At 50.3% G+C, this 26,452-nt stretch overlaps 1 protein-coding gene across 8 annotated transcripts in view; it reads right to left on the reverse strand.

The window, feature by feature from the left end:
• Nucleotides 1-26,452, reverse strand: part of CAST (calpastatin) — a 121,390-nt gene that overhangs the window by 31,271 nt on the left and 63,667 nt on the right. For 5 of the 8 annotated variants that reach the window (XM_062212370.1, XM_062212373.1, XM_062212375.1 and 2 more), the window contains 8 exons: nucleotides 15,352-15,411; nucleotides 10,478-10,543; nucleotides 9,948-9,986; nucleotides 8,768-8,824; nucleotides 8,235-8,348; nucleotides 6,835-6,918; nucleotides 2,914-2,982; nucleotides 1,059-1,157 (listed from right to left, as the gene is read on the reverse strand). In XM_062212370.1, coding sequence (XP_062068354.1) covers nucleotides 1,059-1,157; nucleotides 2,914-2,982; nucleotides 6,835-6,918; nucleotides 8,235-8,348; nucleotides 8,768-8,824; nucleotides 9,948-9,986; nucleotides 10,478-10,543; nucleotides 15,352-15,411 — 588 coding nt within the window. The remainder of the gene's footprint in view (nucleotides 1-1,058; nucleotides 1,158-2,913; nucleotides 2,983-6,834; nucleotides 6,919-8,234; nucleotides 8,349-8,767; nucleotides 8,825-9,947; nucleotides 9,987-10,477; nucleotides 10,544-15,351; nucleotides 15,412-26,452) is intronic. The other 3 variants (XM_062212376.1, XM_062212372.1, XM_062212378.1) reach the window with 1 other exon arrangement.

Here is a 26,452-nt window from a genome sequence, read left to right on the forward strand (position 1 = left end):
ACTAAAGTTGATTCCTATTTTAAATATATATTTAAGTATTTTCATTCTGATGTTCCTAGTACATCCAAAGGGACAGTTAACAACACAAACTCCTGTATCACCCAGCACCCAGTTTGATCAGATCCAGTTATTTCCTATTCAGTATCTCAGGGGGAAAAAGCCACAGCGCTGACAGCTCCTGCTTAGCTCTAATCCCATCCCTCCTCCTTCTACCCGATCAGCCATCGCCCTGAACCTGAACTGTATCATATCCTTCCATCTACAGTTGAGCACATTCTGAAACATTCATTGTATCTGTCGGTATCCCATAAACAGACAGCACTACTCTGCATACCTTCAAATGCTACATCAACAGTTATCATACTATTACTATCACTATTACTTTTATTCAAAATTATGTTTTTCTAACATAGCCATGTTGCTCCATGAATAATCAATTTTATGCACTATAGAGCACTGGACCAAATCGGTTCCAGTGTCTCATCTGTTCTCGAGATGTCGCCCACGTGGGCGAGGCTCCCTCCCAGGGCTCCCTCCCCCGCCCTCAGCGGACTTCCTGGTTAAGGGGCTGCATGTCTTCATCACCCACCAACCAGCACACCAGCGATCTGCAACCGTCAGACGTTCAGTCTTAACAGCCTGGTGAGTGCAAAGTGGTTTCTGTTTTCATATCATAAACAGGAAGATTATTATTTTACTTGTTTACCAATCAAGTTCTCTAATTTTCTGTTATCTTCCTTTTTAAAAAAGAAATTCTAGAAACAAATCCTTTGTTTATCTGTTGCAAAAGTTTTGATAGAGTCCATGATGTGTCTTAATACTGGGAAGATACTATTTTCCACCTTTTTAGGAATTAGGAACAGGGATGAACTGAGGGTTGTAATCAGAGAGATCAAAATTAACTCCAGTCATAAAATGGCAAACATCTGGGAGTCAACACACTGTCAAGTCAACTGAACTTAAATCTTGTGCTCAGAGAACTAAGCCTTTGCAGCCATCACGGTCTTTGTTCTCCTGCCCACCGAGTATGAATTCTTATAGATACTAAGACCACATACTGAAACTTCTGGTCCGGTGTAAGCTGTGGAATCTTCTTGTGTTTCGCTGGGCTCTCCCAAAGTGTCTATTAAGTCATCCAAAGCAGCATCCATGCCTGACTGGAAGAGACACACAGCAGGGAGCTCAGTGCTATGTTATGCACACCTCATGTTTTAACTACAAAAACAAAACCTTTCCGTGTAGCAAAATACCAGACACCAAAATCATTCACACAACAGGAAAGATACGGTCTCTCACAGACCCTTGGTATTCAAGTCTCAGAGTACATATTCTGGGTTGGAAAGACAAAACAAGTGTGCAGGCAATAACTACATCAACAAATGCAGAAGCTCAACAGACAGCTGCCAGTCTAGTGAACTAGCAGCTAAAAAGAGAAAAGAAAGTGAACTCAAGGAAGTATGGCCATGTTGCTATAATCAATAGGAAGAATCTTGCTCATTTACTGCTCATCAACAGTTGTCCAGAGTTTTATACCTAGAATCCCAATAAAAGCTCAATGCAGCACCTCTTCCAAACATAATGCCTTAAAAAATGGACGGCTGGGGCTGGCATTGTGGTGTACTGGGTTAAGTTGCTGCTTGCAATGTTGGCATCCCATATGGGTGCTGGCTCGTGTCTCAGTTGCTCCACTTCTGGTCCAGCTCAAATGGCCTGGGAAAAGCAGAAGTTGGCCCAAGTGCTGGGGTCCCTAGCGCTCATGTGGGAGACCCTGATGAAGCTCCTGGTAGGCCTCATTCAGCCCTGGATGCTGCAGAGTGAACCAGTGGATGGAAGATCTGTCTCTCTTTCTGTAACTCTGACTCCCAAATAATAAATAAACCACAAAAGGATGCTGGGGCCAGCACTGTGGCACAGGGGTGGTTAAGGCCCTGCCTGCGACATTGGCATCCCGTATTGGAGCACTGGTGGGAGCCCTGGCTGTTCTACTTCAGATCCAGCTTCCTACTAATGTGCCTCTCTCCCTCTGTAACTCTGCCTTTCAAATAAATCGTAAAAATCTTTGGACAGTTCAAACACAGAGGATGGTCCAAGTGCTTAGGCCCCTGCACCCACGCGTGGGAGACCTACATGGCATACCTTGTTTCTGGCTTAAACCAACCCCAGCTGTTGCAGCCATTTGGGGGGGGGGGGGGGGCGTGAACCAGTAGATGGAACCCCCCCATCATTCTGTCAATAAAGAAATATTTCTTTTAAAAATGTATTGCTTTGTATTCTTTCATTTGTTTATTTCTTTTGTTCACTTGCTCCCGTGAAGATGTTCACGAAACAGAAAGGACCTGAAAGAGGTGTGGAGACTTGGAATTGGCAGTTGCTTCCATCACAATGGGCTGAAACCCTAGTGATGAGAGAATGCCTAGGACTGGTTCTTGTGAACAGGAGTCTACACGCCGTGCTGTGACTCGACGACAAAGGGTCATTTACAGCGTCTGACTTCTCTATCCCCCAACAATCTTTGGACTCAGCCAGCTGTGGGTGTGCGAGGTGGAACTGAGGTCCGAGACTCGCAGGAATTTGAGAGTAAAGAGGATTGTGGGGTTCCTTAGCGCTAGCAGCGGCTAGAGAAGCTGCACCAGCAGGAGACAAGGGGGCTGGGGTTTCAGGACTTAGCACGGGGGACCATGCCCCAGTTGAAGGTAAACAGCACGGGATGAAGCCAGAGTTGCAGTTATAACACAAAATGCCTGTGTGGAAACCACACTTCAGCCTGGTCACAGTAGCCTGGAACAGCAATTCGTGAAAATGGTCTTTAAGGGCCCCCTGGTGTGGCCTGCCCCCCCCCACAGATGTCAGAACGCAGCGAATACAGAGCATGCGGAGGATCAGGACACCAGAGGTTCTCTGCTCTCTGCCTACCTTTCCAGACGGTTCATCAGGCTTCGGTTCAGTTAGAGCAGCAGCTGCTAATGATTTCTTTTCTTTCTTCTGGTGGGAGATCAGAAAGAAAGAAAAACTTCACATATCTTAACTACTCAGTACGATGGTGTAATTTACAACAAAGTTATAGGATCAGAGCACTGGTCCAGGTGGTTTGATGGCATATCTTACAAAGTTATAATAAGATCAGAGCACTGGTCCTGGTCGTCCACTGAACACCTGCTCTGCCCAACTCCATGCTGTAGGCTTGGTATCCTTTCCCAGAATTGCTGGAAAAGGGAGGCGGGAAGCAGGGCTCAGAGAGACTAAGTAACTTCTCCCAGGTCACACAGTAAGGGACCCAGCCCAAACCGTGATGCACGACTGGCGTGTTTTCATGTTCTTTTCCAGGGCACACGGCCAGTCTTGGCAGCACCCACGAATCCTCCCTGTCGCCGCCACTTCTGGCTGTTACCGTCTGACTGTCTGCCCCACACCTCAAGCCTCCAGGTCTGTACATCCACCAGGACACACATGGCTGCCCAAGTCCCTGGCAGGTGCTGCTGCTACACCTTGGTTTCACTGTAAGGAAGAGCACCTCACCTCCCTGAGGCACTGGGAGGATTACCTAAATGAATTGATAAATGATGTGCTTGGAAACCAGGGCCCAGCACTTGCTAATAAGCACTACCTAAGGACCTGCTCCTTAGTTAAGTGCTGAAGAGGTGACTGCTGGGACTGCGATGCGGATAATGCAGGGCACACCCCACCCTTCACTCTCCAGCCTGAGGCTGCGTGATGCAAAGCACCACCCGCCAGCTCACACACGTGCCTGCTCAGCTGCTCTCCCCACCTCGCGCTCCTCCCTTTGATCGCTCAGCCTTTCTCCTTCTCTCTCCAGGACCTTCCCTTTTGGTTCCCGTGGCAATATTTTAATTGCCTTACCAAACACCTTTCTTGGGGGGGGGGGGCTGGCTGGCATTGCGACCTGATGGGTAAAGTCGTGGCCCACAGTGCCAGCATCCCATATGGGTTCAACTCCTGGCAGCACCACTTTTCCAATTCAGCTCCCTGCTAATGGCCTGGGAAGGCAGTGGAGGATGGCTCAAGTGCTTGGGCACCTGTGACCCACGTGGGAGACCCTGAAGAAGCTCTTGGCCCAGCCCAGGCCTTTGAGGCCATTTGGGGAGTAAGCCAGCGGATGGATGATCTCACACTCTCTCCCTAATTCTGCCTTTCAAATAAATAAACCTCAAAAAAATCTTTCTTTGGACACTTCTAACACTTCAATCCAGCCTGTCCAGGATCAGATATACCAAACTTTCTCCCCAAATTCCTCTTCTGTCCGCCTGTCAAATATGAACAGGGACTCACAGGCGGGACTGAAGGTGTGGGCTCACAATTTAAGGAGGCGCCAACTCTCACATACTCACCTGGCACGTGCACAAACCTGACTGTAAGCTCCTCCTTAAATTTCATACCCAGGGCGCCTCCCTCCTCTGAGCAGAGGTTGACCAAGCCAGTTCCAGACTCCGGCCCCAGATGAGATTTTACTTGGCATTTGCCCAAGTTGGCCAATTGCTTCCCCAAATCTGAAGATCATACCCCTTTAGCACCTCCTGACTAGCTGCCTGCGTGGTGAACCCATCACAGCTCTAATGCAGGCTAATGGGCTGAGTGACAACTCACCCAACCAATCCTGGCCTCGGCCGCCCCGGGTCCACCCGGCTCCCACTGCAGCGTTCCAGTAGCATCGCTCCATCTGCTCTCTAGCATCTCGGCAGCTGAAGCCCTACCTGTACAAACTCCTCAGTGCCTTCCCCCGACTCTGCTCCTGTGGGCCCACCACGCACCACCCCCAGTTCGCTCACTCACCCTAGAACGCGCCTTGGGCCCAGAACACATCCTAAACCTTTCAACACCTCCATCGTGTTTGCAAGCCTGCATCCTAGAGGGCTCCTTCCATCCTGGAGCTGCTTTCTCAAAGCCTTGGTGGAGCCCCTGGATCAGATGGAATCCCTCCCGTCTCACCCAACAGGTCCCCTTGGGGGCTTTGCTAGTCTGCCTTGAGTGACAGTGCCACCGCTACGGTGTTCTCCCCGTGCCAAGGTGGACTGGCTTTGAGCCAGCGTGTCCTGCAGAGTTAGCCGTCAGGATAGCCGTCGGGATTCAAGCACACTGGGCACAGAAATGAGGCAGAGCTGATCAATCCTACGGAACGGCAGAAGAATCCAGGCAAGAAAAGTGAAATGATTTGCCACGAGCTCCAGCCAAGTGAGTGCACAACAGAATTCTACGCAAACCCTCTCTGGGTTTTACCCTTCAGCTTCCGCTGACAACCCCAGCTCATGTGGGGCAGTTGTTTGGGGCCAGCAGTGAAGACGTCACCTGGGAATCGTGCATCTCATACAGCAGTGCCTGATTCAAGTCCCTGCTTCTGATCCAGCTTCCTGCTAACACACACCTTGGGAGGCAGACGTTGGCGCAGGTACGTGGGTACCTGCCACCCATGTGGCACACCTGAATTGAGTTCTGGGACTCACGGCTTTGTCCTGGTCCAGCCTTGGTTGCTGTGGCTATCTGGGGAGTGAACCAGTGCATAGAAGTTCTTTGTCTACCTACCTCTATGCTTTTCAAATAAAAAATTTAAAAACTTTAAAGGGGTAGGTATGTGGTACAAAAGTTATGCTGCCCCTTGGAATGCCTGCACCCCGTCCTGGGGGCCCAGGTTGAGTTCTGACTCCTCGGCTTCTGGCCCAGCCGATTGCTAACGTGCACGCTGGGAGGCAGCACATGATGGCTCGAGCATTTGGGTCTTTGCCACCCAAATAGGAGTTCCAGGCTCCTGGCTTTTGCCTGGCCTAGCCCTGGCTGTTGCAGACATTTGGGGAGTGAACAAGCAGATTGAAGATCTCTGCCTGCTCCCCCCTCTCCACTATCTCTCTCTGCCCCTCTGCTTCCAAATAAAAAGACGTGAAACCAGACATAAAAAAATACCGGCTAATTTATCTTACCTAAATTTCATTTTTTTTGCATCTTAAAATCTATTCTATCATAGCCAATCCTCTAAAAGCATCCATTTCCCACCCATTCATCACATGAAGAGAGGGCGCCAGGAAACAAGAGATCTGTAGCAGCATCTTCACGCTGGGCATTTTCATTTGGCACGTTTTATAAGAACGTTCACCTTTAAGGCGATCTGCATTAGTGCAGACACAATGAGGTGTGTGTGTGTGGGGGGGGGGAACTGACGCTCCAGGGACGCATGCGACCGCCCCTTCCCCCAGGACTTCCCTCAGCACCTGGCCTGCGGGGCACCCGTCCGCACTACACTCGGCAGGACTGTGCGTCAGTGTTTACGCTTCCCCTCACTTCCATTTCCGTCTTCTCTGCTCTGGCCTGGCCAGAGCAGGCCGACGCAGGCCTACGCGCGCCCAGCCCCGGGGGCGAGGCCGCTCCTCCCACACGGACCCGACCGCACACGGACGGGCGGGCACAGCGCACGGCGCATGCTCCGGGAGGGCTTGCGGGGCCTCCTGGGAAACAGTGCTGACGTCACTACGCAAGGCGAGTCTCTAGAACAGACATGGCTGGGGTCAAGGCCGACGGCGAGAGGAATGCCGACTCACGCGCTCAGGGGAGTCGCACCTGCTTTGTTTAGTACCCCTAGACCCACGAGAGGCCGGATCTGAGCCAGCTCGCACCTGGGCTCCCTCGGTATGGACGGAAGGCCTCACCTCGGCCCCTGGCCAGTGTTTACCGCCCATAGGAACCTGAAAATCACGTGGATGTCTTATCCACTCCATGCCCTTTAAGTGCACGGTGTTCATAAAGCTTCGGCTCTGAGCGCTGCCCAGCGACAGCAGATAAGTTAGCCGGGTCCACACGCTGTGTGAACGTCTCCACCGCCTCACTACTCACCTGGTCGCCTGCTTTGCCAGGTGCTGCCGCCGTTCCAGCAACGACGCTCTTCCCACCAGCGGGCTTCGTGTCCTGTGGTTTAGTCTAGGAGTGGGGACAGAGTATGGACAAGGCTAAGTCTCCGAGTGACTGTTACCGAGCTGGCGAGTTTCAAATGTCACCAACACCTGCCAGTCTGCCCGGGGGACACATGGGAGAGAAAGGTTTACTGGCTTCGACTGCATTTCTTACAGTGCTGGGGACCACGTGATGCTGGACAGAGACCGTGCAGGGAACGTTAACAGGTGTTTCAGGCCGAGTAGGCACTGTTGTAGAACTGGAGCACAAACACCAGGTGTGGTGGCTCCAGCCGAATGCAGCCATGTGAGCCCACGGTTGCTAGATAGTCCACGTCAAGAGAAGCTAGAAATTAGGATCTTATGTGAAAAAATATTCCGATTTTAATTCCAGGCCATTAATTAAAAATAATTCTTAGGGCCAGTGTTGTGAAGCAGTGGGTTCAACCACTGTTTACGACACCAGTAAGCTAGAACAGAGTGCCAGTTCCAGTCCCAGCTGCTCTGCCTCCGATCCAGCTCCCTGCTAATGCTCCTGAGAAAGGAGCAGAAGATGGCCAAAGTGTCTGGGCCCCTGCTACCCACATAGGAGACCTGGAAGAAGCTCCTGGCTCCTGACATTAGTCTGGTCCAGCTCTGGCCACTGTGGCCACTTGGGGAGTGAAACAGTGGATGGAAAATCTTTCTCTGTCCCTCTCTCTCTGCCACTCTGCCTTTCAAATAAAGACACCTTTAAAAAGATAACGCGAATACCACTGTAAGCCAAACAAACAGTAGACACACGTGGATGCACTGATCCAGGGGGCCACAGGTGTGTGGGCTCTGCGTGCAGATCCTTGTGAGTCAGGCCTACCTGCTCCCTCCCATGCCTGCTCAGGGATAAAGCTCTTCTAGACAGTTAACTGCAAAACTGTGCAATCAATCCCCAACTGGGGGCCCGTAAGCTCTTCTCTCCCACTGCAAGCCTCTAAAAATGCTTGTAGACTTCCACTTGGAGACCCAGATGAAGCAGGGCACCCTTCCCCTGGCCCAAGTGCAGAGGAGCCTGGGGGGCAGCCTCCCTCCCAGGATTCCCATCTGTGAGACGCTAGAGCCTCCTGCATTGTGGGCGGGGGGCTGGTCACCACGGGGCAGTGGGAGGAGGGGGACAGTGTACTCCCCCAGACCCATCTGATGCTCTTGCCAAGCCCGATTTCCACAAGCTGTTTGCAAAACCCACCCTCTGACAGCACCCAGTCACTGCAGCACAGCCCCACGATTCAGTACCACACGACGTGGGCAGGGAACCGTGTGGAATTGGCTGGCTGACGTGTGTCTCCCTGTCTGTTGCCCTGCCTTCTTTACCTCCGGTTCTGTTGCTTTCACTGGCATCACTGGCTCCTTTGATCTGGAAGCTGTCTTTTCTGTACGACCATGCTTGCCTTCTCCATCCGATGCATGCTTGTGTGCACTTTTTGGCTGAAAGCACACACACATGTACAAACACACACATGTACACACACATACACATGAGAGTTGCTGTTAACAACAAGGCTGCTTTAAACAGAACAGTTTCTCCATATAGAGGAAAAACTACTCCTAACAGTAGTACTGCTTCTGGTTTGGAGTTCTGCAAATCCAAATGAGTGTGATGTCGATGTGAAAAAAAAATTCACTTTAGGGACATTTGAAATAGTGCAAATCCTCCATCCCCGAAACCTGCACAAGCCACAAGTAACAAACACCACGATTGCCTCACAACAGCAATGTTTTAGCCAAAACCAAACACGGACTACCCAGCCATCCTGTAGGGACTGGTCAGAAATGTGAGCGATCTTACCTGTACCACGCCCGGAGCTGGACCCCACCCACCCCGAGTCCCGGCCACCCTCACTCACCTTGGCGTGTTCCTTTGGCTTTCCTTCCTGGGGCTTCTTTTCATGATCCACAGGTGGCTGTCAAGTTTAAATGATCAGAGACTCAGTGACTGACACACAGGAGTCCAGGGTTTCCATTGCTCCAACCAGGCTCAAGAACAAAGTCCCGACGAGGTCCCTCTGCCTCTCTCAAGACAAATCCTTTTAGGCCAGTTCTTCAGATCCAGAGGGGCAGGCATGAGCTGCATGGCCCACAATAACCTGCTAACCACCTCCACTCATGGCGAGTATCAGGAGAAAATGTAAGATCAACGTTTTATCCAGAATGCTGTTTGCAGAGACGTGCGTCTCTCTACAGTCCTGTTTCTCAGGATGCGTGCAGATAAACTGCTCACCGCATGCCTGTCTACAGAGACGTCAAATGGTCAGCGTGACAGCCGATGTGACGGGGAACCCTATCCTAGGAATTAACGGAAGTCGTCTTTCCCAGGAGACAAAGAACGCTGCCTTCTCTTCAGTGCCATGAGGTACAGAGCTTGCTCTTTGCTCCAAGTACAGGAGATCATACCACCAGGAGCCCCATTCTCCCGACATGTGATGGACAGCCAGAAGCACTGGCGTGGGGACGACACGCCAGCTTGCACCCTAACTGCAGGAGTCTTCACTTTAGACTGCACTGAGCAACTACCACCCGCACTGGCCACCAGGGGGCCTCGTGCAAAATCAGACAAACCTCACCCCTCACCCTTCCTGCACTTAACTGGTCTTCAGCCCCAAGCCAGCGGACACAGGTGCAGCAACCCAGGTGGGACCGTCGGGATGCACCTGCAGCCTCTTTGGTGAGACCTTTCCCACACGGCTCCTGCTGCCTCCCAGGAACTGTCACCACACTCAATGCCCTTCTCTCTTGCCTCTGTTCCTCTGTTTTGTTTCAACAGTTGCTGCCCTATAACACACATCTGGATTTGGACAAAATGCCTTCTCAGACCTACTGTTTTCATCTAGAAAACCTCACATATTTTAGAAGATCATATATCGATGTAATGTGTTAAGTATTTATACTACTTTATACATTCATATTCAAAAAGTAGTCCAAGAAACTAGATCTGCTGCTAAACCCCTCACTCAGTAGCACCTATGTAGCAACCCGGTTATTCATCATTAGATTCTGAATCACCCATTAGCAGACTTGAATCATTACCTTAGTTGACTGCGACTTATCAGGTTCTGTTTTTGCATCCTAAATGAAGAGGACAAAAAAAAAAAAAAAAAAGACAAAGATTGCAGGTTTTCTTCAAAAAGGAAGCACAGAAGAGATGACTGATTATAAAGTTTGTGAGTTATGTTTGACTTTGCATGGAACTGTCCCCCTTTTGATAAGCATACTTCATACCCCTTACCCTTCACGCTGTAACTGACATCTTACCTCTCGCGTTGTCTATTAAATTATGTAAAAATGCATTAGCTGATATTGCAGTTAATAACAAGCACATGAAATAAAAGCCTTCCTCCTTCAAAGCCATTACCAGCATCTTTTTAATCAGTCAAATACTCACCACAGGTTTTGTCTGAAATAATGGGAGGATGACAGAACACAGAAAGCAGTGTCATGTTTTAGTGCTAGCATGTGACTGACAGGTGGCTGGGCCAATGGAAAGCCTGTGATGGGGTGGGAGGGGTCAGCGAGGTGACCATTAGTAAGCAGAGGGCCCAATGCAAGACACACGTCACCTGTCTTCTGTGTCTTTTCTTGCTATGGGGATGTGGTCCTTCCATCTCTGTGCTGACTGGAACGGCCTAATGTTAAGAGCACAGCCCTGAGTGTCATTTTGCTGTCTGACAGTCCAACAAGTAACATGTATAAGCAGGGCTAAAGGAATAAACATGCAAAGATCCACTCCACTCATCCATGGTGGCTACTCAATACATCTGCATCCGAGGCTGCTTCACAAAGTTCACAGCAGATGGAGTTAAAATATATGGTTATTTTGGTGTAGTTAAAAAACAACAAAAAACAAAAACAAAAACAAAACTTGCATAGCTTATTCCTATTACACATCCTCCATGAGGCTTTTGAAAACCTCCTGCGTAAGTGCCTACAAGTTGCAGGCACTTAAAATCTTGAGTCCCACGCAAATATTAGCTTGGGTTTATATTGTTCAGTGAAGGCAGCTATCAATGACATTAATGTCCGATTCCTTTTTCTTCCCTTCCTTCTCTGTGCAGTGGCTACCCGAGTCGTATTTTCCCGCCTCTGTTCCCAGTGTTTGGTTATGGTGAAAAATAGTCACAGATGTTGTCAAAAGTCTCCTGAAATTCTGTCAACACAATCTTCAAAGAACTTTGTAAACATCCAGTGCATGGGTTTTTAGGGTACATGCTGTATAGGCTTAATCTAAAGTTCTAGGAATCCTTCCAAAGAAGTGGATGGATTTTAGGAGGATTCATGTGACATTTTACATAGTTCTGTTACCCAACCCAAAGTTATCTATGAGAAAAAAAAAAAAGAGAATTCCTTAAGTATACACATGCATCCTCCCTGTGGGCAAGAAACTGAAATAAGGTTTGATGAATTTTTTCAAATAGATGACAAATTCTATCTAAGGCTTTCTGTCATTTCTTTCCCTTTTATCTACTTGGCATCATTGGCACAAATTCTATCTTTTTTAACTCTATTACCTAAAGAGGCTAAAGTCAAATATCCTCTTACTTTATCTTGTTTTGTGCTTACTAGTTTGGGTAGGAAACCAAGTTCATGATCAAAGAAATGTTTTTAGAAGAATTTAAAGTTTTGGATCCTTTCTCACTGCATCCTTGCTAAGGAGTTTCTGTTCATGCAACTATCTGCTTTTGAGTTTATACAAATGTAAATAACTAACAAGTAAGCCAACTGGTATTGTCGTGGTTGGCGTCTATTTTTTATTTTTATTTTTATTTTATTTTTATTTTTTTTAGACAGGCAGAGTGGACAGTGAGAGAGAGAGAGAGAAAGGTCTTCCTTTTGCCGGTGGTTCACCCTCCAATGGCCGCCGCGGTCGGTACACCATGCTGATCCGAAGCCAGGAGCCAGGTGCTTATCCTGGTCTCCCATGGAGTGCAGGGCCCAAGCACTTGGGCCATCCTCCACTGCACTCCCAGGCCACAGCAGAGAGCTGGCCTGGAAGAGGGGCAACCGGGACAGAATCTGGTGCCCCAACCGGGACTAGAACTCGGTGTGCCGGCGCCGCAAGGCGGAGGATTAGCCTAGTGAGCCGCGGTGCGGGCGTGGTTGGAGTCTATTAATAGCTCCCAATTTGAAATATGGCAAACAAGAATTTGCATGGGGGAACTCTACAGCACAATTACTGATGGATGCTCACAGACCAGCAGCCTACAATGCAATAATGCAATATGCATTTAATCATGTAATCACTAAATTTATTTCCAGTAGTGGTGGCACTGAACATAATAGTGATAACAATAACTAATGCCTATCACCTGTTTGCTGCCAGAAACCATTTTAAGCTTATGTCAATTCAGCCCTCATAACTTTGTAAGAAAGCTGTTACTGGGGCTGGCACTGTGGCGCAGCAGGTTAAGCCGTGGCCTGCAGTACTGGCATCCCATATGGGCACTGGTTCAAATCCTGGCTGCTGCACTTCTGATCCAGCTCCTTATTAATGCTCCTGGGAAAGCAGCAGCAGATGGCCCAAGTGCTTGGGCCCCTACACCCACATGGGAGACCTGGAAGAAGTTCCTGGCTCTTGGTTTTGGCCTGGCACAGCCCTTGCCATTGCAGCCATTCGGGGAGTAACCAGTGGGTAGAAAAGCTCTCTCTCTACTTCCCTTTCTGTGACTTTGCCTTTCAAATAAATAAATCATTTTTTTTTTTTAAAAAAAGCTATTATCATTTTCCTGGTGAGAAATTGAGGTTAAAGAATTTAAGCGACTTCCCAAGGATACCCGTATTGGTCCTGGGGTTGTGCGTTCTCAATTTCTGCTCTCTCTCCATTATTGGTCAACAGCCCCCTCTACTGGGCATCTGCTGTGGGACAGCCACTGTCCAATACATGTGCCTTACAGTCTTGTGAGATAGCTGCTATTATCACTTTCCTCCAAACTACATGATAAAGAATCCGAAGCAAGGTAGGCCACCCAACGTCAAAGTCAGCATAGAACCAGGCTCTGAGTCAGACTGGCTACTGTACTATGATCCTCAGTCCCCCATGGATGGATGTCAGCCTGACTAGGAGTGATCTGACCTTCCATCTCACACCAGCAGGGCGACTACCAATTGACTAATGTTCTAGGCCAAGAGATATGGAACTCTGATTGGTTCAGCCACTGCTTGCGATGCTGGCATCCTGTATCAGAGCATCAGCCCTGGCTGCTCCATTTCCATTCCAGCTCCCTGCTAATGCACCTGGAAAGGCAAATAAGCTCAAGTGCTAGACACCAACTTGGAGTTCTTGGCTTCCAGTTTTGGCCTGGCCCAGGCCTGGCTGTTGCAGTCCCTTGGGGAGTGAACAAGTAGATGGACTATCTCTGCCTCTCCCTCTTTCTCTGTACATCTGCCTTTCAAAGAAAAGTGAATCCTAAAAAACACCGAGATATACCATGCCCCTTGAGAGCTAGCCTTTTATTTGGAAGGTTTAGAACATGTCAGGATATGGGATGGGTATTATCTTGAATTAGCGTCCATTTTCAAAGCTCAATTAATTGGAGGCATGAGCTCATGAAGCTCACGAGCATCTCCAATAGGCAGCTGGTTAGTGTAACTGTGCGGAGTCAAACACTGGCACGCAGAAGAGCAGGAGTTTAACCAGAACCGTGGGACTGGATTCCACCAAGGAGAGACACTCCAGGCCAAACATGGTCCCGAGTCAGCCTGGTGACCGTGCACTACGTGCATCTTATTTTGGTCTCTCTCTCTCCTATGATTCTCCCTTCCCCTGACCCAGAGGACTGCCAGAAATTCCCACGAGTAATGCTAACTGATGGCTGATGGGTCTGCTGACACTTGCTGTAGAAAACAGGGCACATTGGTCTTCAAGCTAAGCCACAGGGGATTCGAATTAGGCAATGGCTTAAAAGGAAACCAAAAGAATAAAAAGAAATCCTCTATTTATGGCTCTCCTTTCTACATCTTTTAGTTTTCATGGGCTCTAAGTTCAATGAGAATTGTTATTTGGAGATGCTTCTATAGCCCGTTAAGATTTTAAAGGATTAAGAGTTTTAAAGATTAGGCTTGATATAAACAAGTGGTGACAACTAATAAATTATGGATTATGTCATGTATATTTTAGAAAAAAGTCAATAAATGAAAAATACACAATGTAATTTTTGATTCAAGATAAATATAAAAATTGAAATGTGGGGCAAGTGCTTGAACGGCAGTTAAGATGCCTCCAGCCTTTGCTGGAGTGCCTGGCTTTGAGTCCTGGCTCCGTTTCTGATCCAGCTTCCTGCTGATGCTCCCTGGGAGGCAGCAAGTGCCTGGGAGGCTCAGGTACTTGAGTCCCAGCCTCCCACATGGGAGACCAGGATGGAGCTTCAGGCCCTGGGCTTCAGCTCTGCCCAGCCCTGGCTGCTGTGGGCATTTGGGAAGTAAACCAGAGGATGGAAGATTTCCGTTAGTCTCCCTCTCTGCCTCTCAATAACACTTTTGAAAAAATTAAAATGAATGCTAAAGGATTTCAAGAGTTTAGATAAATGGATAGCATCCTTCCAAATCATGCAATACTCACGGAAAACTGTTCAAGATGGGGCCAAGAATCCATGCACAGTACTAACTTATGGTGCCCTATCCCCTGGGGTGGAAACCACTGGGACATTACAGGAATACGGCAGCCAGAGAACAAATGAAACAAGAACAATTTAATGATAACAGAGCTGGGCTAGCTCTTAAAGGCACTGAGGAATGCTAGCTCAGAAGCATGGCTGGAGAGCATTTTGCCAACACTCTTTCTTTAAAACGTCCCACCCTGAAACTCCTCCAAGCATCAAGCCTGGATAACATGGTAACTAGGGGGAGGGTTCAGAGCTGGGCTCACCCTATGTGGCAACCACACAGTCTTTTATTTTCTCTCTGAAATGCCATAAAATTAGTAAGTTCCAAAGAGAGCTGGACGAAGGGCTGTCAATCAGATGGTACCCCCACTTAGATTTCAGAGAGAGACTTCAGGAGGCATCCAAAATAACCAGCTTCTATTTCATTCTTTCCCAGGTTCAATTCCTACAACACCTTTCTCATTTTTACAATGGGTTTTAAGTGTCTAGAATAATAAAACCATTTTAGCAAGACTTTGCTTTCTTTTTGATTCAGGAAAAGCACACTTGCAGAGATTATCTTCAATTAAAAACACTCAAGTCTAGGGCCAACGAGACCTCTGGGTGACTGCTCGCCCTTGACCGATGTACAAGCGTACAGGTGACGTCTCAGGTGAACCCTGGAAGCCGAGTTCCCAAAGACCCCTGCAGGCCAGGAAGGAAATGTTTATGTCCATAACCGAAGCTTCCTGGGCCACAAACTCAAGTGCCTACGCTCAGTCTACGTATTGTGAAGCAAATCAAACGATCAGCATGAAGTCGCATTCGCCCAAGGGGACCCTGGGAGGCTCCCTTACCTTGGCCTCTGCGGGGTTCATGCTGAACGGCTTGCTGGCTGCAGCAGAGGACGCCGACACCTGGAGAGGAAGGAAGCAGACGTCTGACTCCGCAAGCCACACAGTCCCCCAGGTCCCCTCCACCACACTGGCCCTGCTTTCCCCAGTTTACAGCACCATGCTTCAGCACACAGGGGCACTGGTCGTAGGGCTGAAGACTCCACTCGGGTCACCCACTCCCATGCGGGGGTGCCTGGGTTTATAACCTGCTCAGCTCCCTGTTCCAGCCTCCTGCTAACGCAGGTCCTAGGAGGCAGCAGGTGATGGCTCAAAGCAGCTGGGGCCCTGCCACCCATGTAGAAGACCCAGACCGAGATCCCTGCTCCTGGCTTCAGCCTGGTCTGTTGTGGGCATCTGGAGAGTGAACCAACACACAGGCCATCTCTGCCTGTCAAATCAGTTTTTAAAAAAATCCAGTAGGTGACGCTGCCTAGTGGGTACAAAACCAGATCAGATGAATTTCAATTTCTTTTTTTTTTTTAATTTGACAAGGCAGAGTCACAGGCAGTGAGAGAGAGACACAGAGAGAAAAGTCTTCCTTTCCATTGGTTCACTCCCCAAATGGTTGCCATGGCTGGCGCTGCGCTGATCCGAAGCCAGGAGCCAGGTGCTTCCTCCTGGTCTCCCATGCAGGTGCAGGGCCCAAGCACTTGGGCCATCCTCCACTGCACTCCTGGGCCACAGCAGAGAGCTGGACTGGAAGAGGAGCAACCGGGACTAGAACCCGGCACCTGTATGGGATGTCGGCGCCGCAGGCAGAGGATTAACCAAGTGAGCCCCGGCACCAGCTCCCGAATTTCAATTTCAATTGTGCTATGTAATTTTAGCAAGTTATTTAAATTTAATGGTCTTCAGTTTCCCATTAATTTTTCCTCAGTAGATAACAGTAACCTGATAAGTTCCTAAGAATGACTGCTTGGTACATAAAAATGACTCAGTAAACATTATAAGTAACATTTGTTATTTTTAGAAAGATCATGAACTTTGAAACTTAACAGGATTCTGTTCAGATCTCAGCTCCACCAAGTACCAGCTCGGATTTTGAGCCTCAGTGTTCCAGGCACATACAATGGGTCAATAACATCTCTTTTGCAGGGTTGAGGTCATGTGTGTAAAATACCCCGTGTAGAGTGAATGCTCATTAAAACCACCAGTGTGTTACTCTTAAAGTATGCAAAGGCACTGGAGCATTATTACTGGGACAGTGTAAGATAAGTTACTAGTGCATTGTGCTTAATAAAGTAAACAAAACGCAAGGAACAAGGACCCAACTCCAGGAAACAGACTAGGGTAGTCAGGGACGGTCCTTTCAGGGTTGTGTGAGGACGAGAAGGGGAGAGAGGGTTGCAGTGGGGGTTCTGCAGCGTTGTGTCCCCCCCTAGACTCCGGGGAGGGCAAGAGGGGAGGAACGGGAACTGAACTACTCCAGGAGCACCTTTCCCAGGCTGCACAGGGGTGCTGGGATCCGGCCCCGTGGTCTCATCACGGAAGCAGAGGGCCGCACCAGTGCACGTGGCTGCCCTGCAGGGCCCGAGTGCCATCCCTGCACTTCACTCATGTCCCGCGGGTTAATACGCCACGCACCATTACTCTCTTCACAAATTCCAGCCCCAGCGCATTTAAACCTCCTGAATGTTGCAGTCTGCTGGGTTCTGGAGCCCGGGGATCCCATCTGGCAAGGGCTGCCAGGAAAGAGCTGCTGCCCTGCCAAGCCGCCCGGAGAAGCCCGCACTGGACTGCTCTGCGTCTCCTGCCTTGAGTCACTTCCGAGGCTGAGTCACCCACCAGGAGCCCCTCCCTGCCCTGCCCTCCCCCACCCAACACAACACCGCCACCCAAAGGTGAGTTACTGACACACAACTCTGTCCACAGCTAGAGTGGGCTGTACAGATTTCCAAACTCGACAGGTTCCCCTTCGCAATACCACATTCCTTCAGTGACACCCTCCCCCCACAACCGCACAGAACCCCACAGAAAGCCAACACTCTGCATGAACACGCTTTAGAAGCTGGAAACCTTTAGGAAAACATCCGGATATAGCCAGACGTCCACACAACCTGAAAGCCTCGAGTTCCCCTCACTGATCCTACACAGAACGCTTTCAAAGGCCTGCCAATGCCTACAGTGGGCTCCTGGACCCAAGCCCGGAACGGGAGGCACTAAGCATTTTTAAGGGATGAGGAGAGTCCCCCAGGCAGGAGGCTGTGGACCCTCCAAGCTGCCCCCAGGGCCGATTTGTAAACCACAGCCCCTCTGTGCAGGGCTGCTGCTCACCATGGGGCTGCCAGTTCCAGAGTGCAACCCTGCTGCTCTCGCCACCAGAACGCCCCTCTGGGACCGGCGCCAACAACGGGCTAAAGGGCACAGCAACAGCGTGTTCCCTCTCAAGGGGCCCATGCGGGTTTCTTACTCTGCAGTGTGAGTCACCAGCGACAAACCTGAATCAAGGCCGAAGTCAGAGTGACACGCAACAGAGCCAAGGTGCCTTGGTGAGCCGTTCTCCGCCCGCCCACCCACCCACGTCCACAGCTGATGGAGATAAAGCAATGAGCCAGGGGCTGAGCGCACACAGCGAATGAGGCACAATCAACTGGGGGGAGTGCTGCACCCAGTGACAGCAAGTACAGAGCGGGAAGAGGGACCTCAGCCTCGGGCCCATCTCAATAAACCAATCTGGATAAGGGAGCAGCTGCCCACTAGACAGCAATGATTATTCAATCCTTGACATCACCAATATCGTAGCTTACTTTCCGGCCTTGGTCAACAAAATCTCTTAAAATTTGGGGCAGGAATTGGCCACGGGGGTCAAGCCACTGCCGGGGACGCCTACCCCCAACATGAGAGCACCTGGCTTTTTTTTTTTTTTTGGACAAGTAGAGTTAGAGACAGAGACAGAGACAGGTCTTCCTTCCGTTGGTTCACCCCCCAAATGGCTGCCATGGCTGGCGCTGTGCCGATCCGAAGCCAGGAGCCAGGTGCTTCCTTCTGGTCTCCCATGTGGGTGCAGGGGCCCAAGCACCTGGGCCATCTTCCTCTGCCCTCCTGGGCCACAGCAGAGAGCTGGACTGGAAGAGGAGCAACTGGGACTAGAACCCAGTGCCCATATGGGATGCCAGCGCCGCAAGGCAGAGGGTTAACCAAGTGAGCCACAGTGCCAGCCCCAGGAGCGCCTGGCTTTGAGTTTCGGCTCTGCTGCCAATTCCAGCTTCCTGCTGATGGGGGCAACAGGTGGTGGCCCACGTACCTGGGTCCCTGCCACTCATGTGGGAGACCCAGGTGGAGTTCCTAACTCCCAGCTGTCGCCTGGCCCAATTTTGGTTGCTACAGGCATTTGGGGAGTGAACCTGCGGAGGTGGGATTGTTGTCTGTGTCTCTCTGCCTCTCCAACAAAAACTTCAAAACATGTATTTCTATTTGCTGCAGTTGAGACTTGTGGAGGTTCACCACCACATGCTAGAGATGTGGGGCAAGAATGGTACTCACATGCTGTCCAGAGCCCTGGGAAATAGAAACGCGGTCTTTGGTCACCTGTATCTCATAAGGAATCCCAGACTCTAGCCTTTGAGCTCTCCCACCCTTTTCTGCCCAGATCCGCCTCCCTTGTGCCGCTCCATGCCAGCCCTGGCTCCCACTGCTCACTGCTCCCGGGACACACAGGCACCCTCTGTCTACAATCCCTGCCTGCCTCCCAACGCCCCGGCCTCGGGCCTTTTCCTGTCTCAGGGCACCTGCCAGTCCTCTCTCTCCCTTCGTATGCGTCAGGCAATATCCAGATCCTTCAAGGCGAGTCTCATTGGCTCCCAGCCCTGGCACCACACCTGCCGTCAGTCTCAGCACCCCCACGGCACCACGCCCAGGAGGCACTCTTGTAACCCCAACATGAACAGCCTCCTCCATGAGGAGGGGCCCTCGTAGGAGCTGCCCCCACTCCTACCTGCTAGGGTCTCCAACCTGGGCTTCTCCTTGATCCTGTAGCTGTCCGCGGAGGCTGAGCGAGAGCAGAAGCAAGACTCGGGCCCAACCCCAGCTCCTTGCCGGTCCTGGTAACGGGCCAGGGGAGGAAGGGAAGGGTGGGCTCCTGCCAAGTTTGTTCCACTCTTCTGCTGCCACTCAGCCATCCCCTCCCTTCTCGCACGGCTCCCAGCCTGTTTGAATTCACTTCCCGCTGGGGCAGGGGCATCTTCATGTCGTCCTCTGCGGCCACTCAGCCTTTCCCTGCTCTCTCCCCCAGTCCAGGGCTTGGCCCAGTGAGCACAGAGTGCCTGGGGCGCCTGATCATCACTCGCTCATGCCAGCCCTTGCTTCCTCTCTCCACCCAGCGGCTGGCGCGGCCCCTTATCCTCCCAGCCACGACACCCAGTGCCTGCAAACACCTGGCTTTGCCTTGGTTTGGGGAGGGTTACCTAGAGCACAGGTGCTCACCCATCCACACGCTGTGAAGTGTGACCCCTGCTCTCCTGTGGGCTCCGAAAGCCGCATGGCCTCTCCCCACACTCTGACGTCTCTCCTTCTGGAAGCTTCTTCGTCTCGCTCCCCACTTCTCTGTGTTCTAAGCTCACAAAGCCTTCTGCCTTTTTTCCTCTTCCATTGTCGCTCCCTCCACATGCTGCGTGCTCTCCCCCTCTACTAAGGGAGCGATTCCTCCCAGCACCACCTGATGTTACTTCAAAGTGAGGAAGCCAAGGAGAGCGGATTGAGGCTTAACCCCCCGCTCCAGCAATTAGTCCACTCTCATTACCTCGTGGAGCCTCCGGTCCCTCATCTGTAAAACGGGGCCAGACCACCTGGCTTGGAGATGCCGCGAGGGAAACCACCTGGCCCCGAACGCCCTGGATTCAGGAGCAGGTGCCGGCTGTAGCGCTCACTACCCCCTCCCCCCTGCCTCGTCACCACACATCACCCACACCTGGATGACATCAGTGCCCTTCTGATAGTTTCTGGGCCTTGTTCCCACCCACCTGCCACCCCCATTTATCTTGCAACCTTGCTGTCTTTGGCTGCCTGACTACCTGCCTGAACTAAGTGCGTACCATCTTTCCACACCACCAAAGAATCCTAGACACAGCCCCAGGCCTTCCGCAGGATGGTTAGACTCTCCAGCATCTGGCCTCACTTACTGGCTCAGCAGTCTCTCACGACGGCCTGCAGAAGCCCCCACTCCTGCCAGGAAAGAGTCCACGCCATCTCCCGAGCCTCTCACCAGGCAGCAAAACACCCGGGTGAGCAGTGTGGGCTGGGGGTCTAGCCGCAAGATCGTCCAAGGCAATCCAGGGGACATTGCAAGTGTTGTTGTTGTTTTTTTTTTTCCTAATTTACAAAGAGAAACTTCTTCCATCTGCTGGTTCACTCCGTAAATACCACAAGAGCCAGGGCTGGGCCAGGCCAAAGTCAGGAGCCAGGAACTGGATCCAGGTGTCCCCTACATGTGGTGGGGACCCAGCTACTTCAGCCATGACCCGCTGGCTTGCAGGCTGTGCATGGCAGGAAGCGGGGATGGAGAGTAGAACCGATTCTTGAACGCAGGCTGTGGCTTAACCACTGTGCCCAATGTCTGTTCCCAGCTGACATTGAACCCATTCACAATCTTGAGCAAGGTACTCCACCTCTCTGGGCCTCAGCTGCCTCATCTATAAACATTTCTTAGTACAATTTTTTGAGAACTATTTAAGGATAACCAAGTTAATATATGGAACCAATGGCTCACAGAGCTTGGCGAGGGAGAAGTGCTGGGCAAAGGCGAGTGTCTTCACCACCAGCACACCCATGCTCCCTCTGTCTCCTGGCCTCCCAACGTGCCATTCCCACTGCCTAGGAAGCCCCCAACCAGCTCAAGTCCCACCTCTGCCTACCCTTGAAGACCGAGCTCAAACCCATCACGTGGATCTGCTTTAGAGCATGCTTGAGTTACTTTCCCCTCTCATGTATTCACCTCACCACACATCCCGTGCTTACGGCCAGTGAGGTCTCTAAGTCTGCATCTCACCAGTGAAGCGATCTCCTCATCACCAGGAAGGGCCCACTTTCATTGTCCGCGGTGCCTCCCACAGTACTCGGTTTGTGGCAGCAGACGGGGACTCAGATGTCACTGTTGATTCAGACCTGTTTCTACCTTCTGTCAATTCATTCAAACAGTGAATCAAATGTCGTTTTAATACCTGGGCTGGAATCAAGACTACCAGTGGTAAATGAGAAGGCTAAGATTCAGCCTTGCTGGTGTCTGAGTGGCCCTGGCTCCACAGGAGGCTGACTAAACGCCACACCGTGAGACGACCACGCGCCCCACAGGGGTATGGCGAGAGCCAAGTCAGATGCCAAGTGCACAAAACATGAGACAGTTATCCAAAATTCCTAATTATGAAGATATGACAAATTGATAACTGATTTTTAACTTTAAAAATTAACTAGATATACAAGTGAAAAGCAAAGAATTCGTTTCTGTACCATGACCAGGTTCTTATTTACTAGCACATCTCAAATAATTAAAGAAATGATAAATGTAACCAAAGAAAGTCCTTCCCTTGTAAGATCTGTAAGTCAGAGCAGAACATGTATTCCAGAAGGGTGGGAGTCAGGCTCGCCCCAGGGTCTACAAAGCCCCACTCGGAGCCTGACACACAGCAGGCTCCTCACCATGGATTTGTTAAATAAAGTACAAATTTACGCATCAATAAGCACAAGAGTATCATCTGATGGTTCAAAAGCAACATCCTAAGAGTCTTACTGCATGGGGGCTGGCGTAGTGGTGCAGCCAGTGTACCAGTGTGAGAGCCGGCTGCTCTGCTTCCAATCCAGCTCCCTGCTAATGTGCCTGGGAAGGCAGCCATGACAGCTCAAGTTCCCGGGTCCCTGCCACCTATGTGGGAGACCTGGATGGGATTCCTGGCTCCTGGCTTCAGCCTGGCCCAGACCTAATTGTTGTGGCCATTTGCGGAGTGAACCAGTGGATGGAAGATGTCTCTCTCTCTCTCTCTCTCTCTCTCTCTCTGCCTCCACCTCTCTCTCTGTCCCTTCTTCTCTGCCTTCAGTGAATAAATATAAAAATCAATCAATAAATTTAACACAATTTAAACATCTAGTCTTTGACATCATTATCATCCACTGAGAACTGTACAACTTAAAAAACTACACTTATCCACCCAGACCCCCTGGACTGCTTCCGGTAGGGCTCCTGCACCAATAGGCAGGCCCTGGAGGTGCTCTAAGGCAAGCACTGACCTCTTTACAAACACCACTGATGGCCCAGGGCAGGCAGGCTCGCGAGTCTCATCCTCAAATGCTGTATTACCCACTTCAGGAAACAAATACGCCGGTGTCTAAGTGTGTGCACCATCTGTCTTGTTGTCACTAGCAATGCTTTTAATTATTAAACACAACAATGGCACAGACATCCAACACAGCTCAGAGCTGATTCGTAACAGAAGAGGTGACTCTGGTGAGAGATGAGTCATCATCTGGGAATGAGGGTGAGCCATCGCTTTCAGGGAGAGCACGGATGGCACTGCGCCAGCAGTCCTGGGCAGGGCACCCACCAACCTGCACTGCGGTCACAGCCGAGGACAAGATGTTAAGTACAATATGTTAGGGGGTGATCACAAGAGGGAGGCAGCTCTTCTGAGATACAGGTTTGGAAGATGGTTCGGAGAGTCTCACAGATGAGGTAGTGGCTATTTATTTGTTTGAGAGCTAGAGTTACAGACAGAGAAAGGGAGAGACAGAGAGAAAGGTCTTCCATCCACTAGCTCACTCCCCAAATGGCCGCAATGGCCTGAGCTGGCCCAATCTGAAGCCAGGAGCCAGGAGCTTCTACCAGGTCTCCCACGTGGGTGCAGGGGCCCAAACACTTGGGCCATCTTCCACTGCTTTCCCAGGCCGTAGCAGAGAGCTGGATCAGAAGAGGAGCAGCCGAGACTAGAACCAGAGCCCATATGGAATGCGGGCGCTGCAGGTGGAGGCTTAGCCCACCAGGCCACAGCACTGGCCCCGGGGCTGTTGACTATTTAATGTGGAGCAATCATCTCAGAAGTGAGGACTTAAAGGCACTGTAACAGGTGCTCACATCTGATTTCAGTGTATACAAAATCTTGGGAGGTAAATATTATTGTATGTTTGACAAACGAGACATCCGAAACTCAGAGAAGTACCTTATCTAAGACTGCACTAAGAAAAAGTGGGGTTCGGGTTTGAATGCAGACACGACAGTAATGATCATGAACTCTGTGCTGTTACAAATTGACAGTCCTCATTTCAAAAATCCAATCAAAGAATTCGGATTTTACACAAAAATAAAAAAGCAAATGGATGCTGGAAGGGGGCAGGCATTTAAGAGGAGGAAAAGAAACTTCAATCAGAGTTAGAGGCCGGAAAGCACTGGGGAAACTCCAGAGCACAACAGGTGAGAGAGGCAGAACCCTACAGACGGAGGCAGACGCACACCGACTGCGGGGAAACGCGAAGCGGATTAGTTAGTGCTGGGCTGAGCATGCCGTACACTGATGAAATACATTCACAGCGATCCACAGATTTCAGATTTCGGATAAAAATAGAGTACTTAAGTGCTACTACTCGCTTTGGAAAGTGGAGCCCACATGAAACTTTGGTCTCTGATGCAACATGTGAGCAGACCTCAAAATAAACACCCACATGTTGCCTGGCAACTAGAACAAGAGCCACAGCTGATCTGCAATCGCAGTCCAAGCCTGAAAGACTGTAAAGTATCCAGCCACACCCTGCGGATGTCTGATTGTGACCTCTGACACAGGGCTACCCCTCGCGCTTAGAAGAAACTCCACAGAAGGCACAAAGCCGAGCTTCCAGTTCTACAAGGAAACAGCTGCATTCTCACTGCGCTGCCGAGTCCGGTTTTCCAGGGCTCCCCCCGCCCCACCTTTTTACTGGAGTAATAATTATTACCTTATAGCCAAGGAGAAGAGCAAGCACACAGCGTACATTAGTCATCAAAGAACAGAAAAGCAGCTTTTTAAAAGAGTTTTCTGGGGTTTCATTCATGCCTCTAGGGATGCTGGTATTTTTCTTGATGCACAAAAGAAATAATTCCAAGTATGCCTGACCCATGGCTGCCCCAGATACAGCAAAGTCCAGACGTCAGACCCAGAAAACAGAGTGCTTTCCCCTTCTGGGACCTCCCCTGGAGAGAGCTGGACAGGAGGGGGTTGAGGTGGGCCTGGGAGTCAACTCCAGCCGACAGGCGCCACGCAGAGCAGGATGGAGAGGGCCGTGGACAAGCTATGGGGCCCCGAGCTCTGGTGCACGTCACCGCATGCAGCGGAGGTTTTTATTATTTTATGAAAGCCAACAGACTTACTCACTTCTTTCCTTGGCAGAATGGCAGAACAGCTCAGTGGTGGTCACCACAGCTTGGCAAAGTGCCACACTAACCTTGTCTATCTTTTCCAAAGGGGAGAACTCACATTGGGGCCAGAGTTGTGGCACCACAGGTAAAGCTGCTGTCTCAGTTGCTGGCACCCCATGTGGGCACTGGTTTGAGTCCTGGCTACTCCACCTCTGATCCAACTCCCTGCTGATGTGTCTGGGAAGAGCAGTGGAAGATGGCCCAAGCGCTTGGGTCCCTGCCACCCATGTGGCCTGGCCCAGAGCTGGCCATTGCAGCCACCTAGGGAGTGAATTGGCAGATGGAAGATTCTCCCTCTCTCTCTCTATCCTCTACCCTCTCTCTCTCTCTTCTCTCTCCTCTCTCTCTTTCTCTGTAACTCTGACTTTCAAATAAATATACCTTATATAAAACAATAAGTAATTTTTTTTTTCACTCAACCACAAGACTGGTTTAGGTCCATGATTCATCAAGTTACAGAGGAATCAGGAGCACAGATTTGTACAAACTCATGTAAAGTGACTATGGTTCCTGGAGTTATGATTACTATGTAAGAATGAGAAACTCTGAGCTCAGCTGACAGCCATCTCAGAACTTGTCCACGTGACTTCCCCCCCCCCCCGCCCCGTGCTCTTGTGACAGGGGTGAGGGTGGGGGTGGGTGAGGGGGAGGGAGGTGTACCCCCAACAGGGAGAGGAGCTTGTGCTATAAAACCAACTGCCAGCCTTGATCTCTGCAGTAGTAAGACTCCACACATCTCCGACAGACAGCGAGGAGGAACTTTCGAGCAGATCCTGGGATGGGGACCATCACCTGGGGCCAACAAATGGGCCTACCACGCCACCATTCCTGAGCCCAGCTCTCCCGGAAGCCTGCTCTGAATGACACCAAGGTGCTAATATCCAAGCTGACTTTCAAAGAATCAAAATGAAGACAGGCGGTGGAATAAAACGTCACTGTGAAGGCCACCTAAGAAAAAGGAACTGTCAAGTGCAGGCTGACAGCAGGTTTGATCTTGGCGAATACTACAGAGCGGCGTGGTGTAACGGTTGGGGGAATGGAGCGTGAGTGACAGCTCTACTACGGGCTCTGTGACTTCCGGCAAACCCCCTAACTGCCCTGTGTCACTTTCATGCCATGGGGCATTCCACCCCACTTTCAGAAAAAAAGGCAGAGGGAACAGAAGAACAGGTCTTCAAGCACAATTCATTTGAAATGGATGCAAAAATATGAATACGGCTGCTCATCTTTCAATCTAAGCAAAACTTCTGCATCTGCTACACGATCCGGGAGTTTTCAACTATGTGCTGTTTAATTCTGCCATTTGAGAACTCCAGCACACTCAGAGATGGCTAATTTATTCCTTCTCTGCCACCTAGGAGAGAAACTGTGCACAATAAACCAGTATGTGCTAATTCCAAACAGTGCACAGTACTCTCGCAACAGGCTACAAACCTCATCCATCAGACGTCAGCAGTGTTAGGATAGCAGGCATCGCGGCAGAGAGCACGTTACTGATTTCTATTGTTATCTGAGTTTAAGAGTGTGCTCTCGGGTACTTCGATCACCTAGATGGAAACCACTCGAGGAGAATTTTGGAAGCTCATTCTACTGGGAACCTTAGAATCAGAATCTCCGCTCTGTGTGATCCAGGTAAGTTACTTCAGCTCTACTGGCCTGTCTCCTTAAGTGCCAATTTGTCATAACATTGGT

Source organism: Lepus europaeus, chromosome 15 (genome assembly GCF_033115175.1).
Source record: "Lepus europaeus isolate LE1 chromosome 15, mLepTim1.pri, whole genome shotgun sequence".
In the NCBI taxonomy this organism is placed as follows: Eukaryota; Metazoa; Chordata; class Mammalia; order Lagomorpha; family Leporidae; genus Lepus; species Lepus europaeus.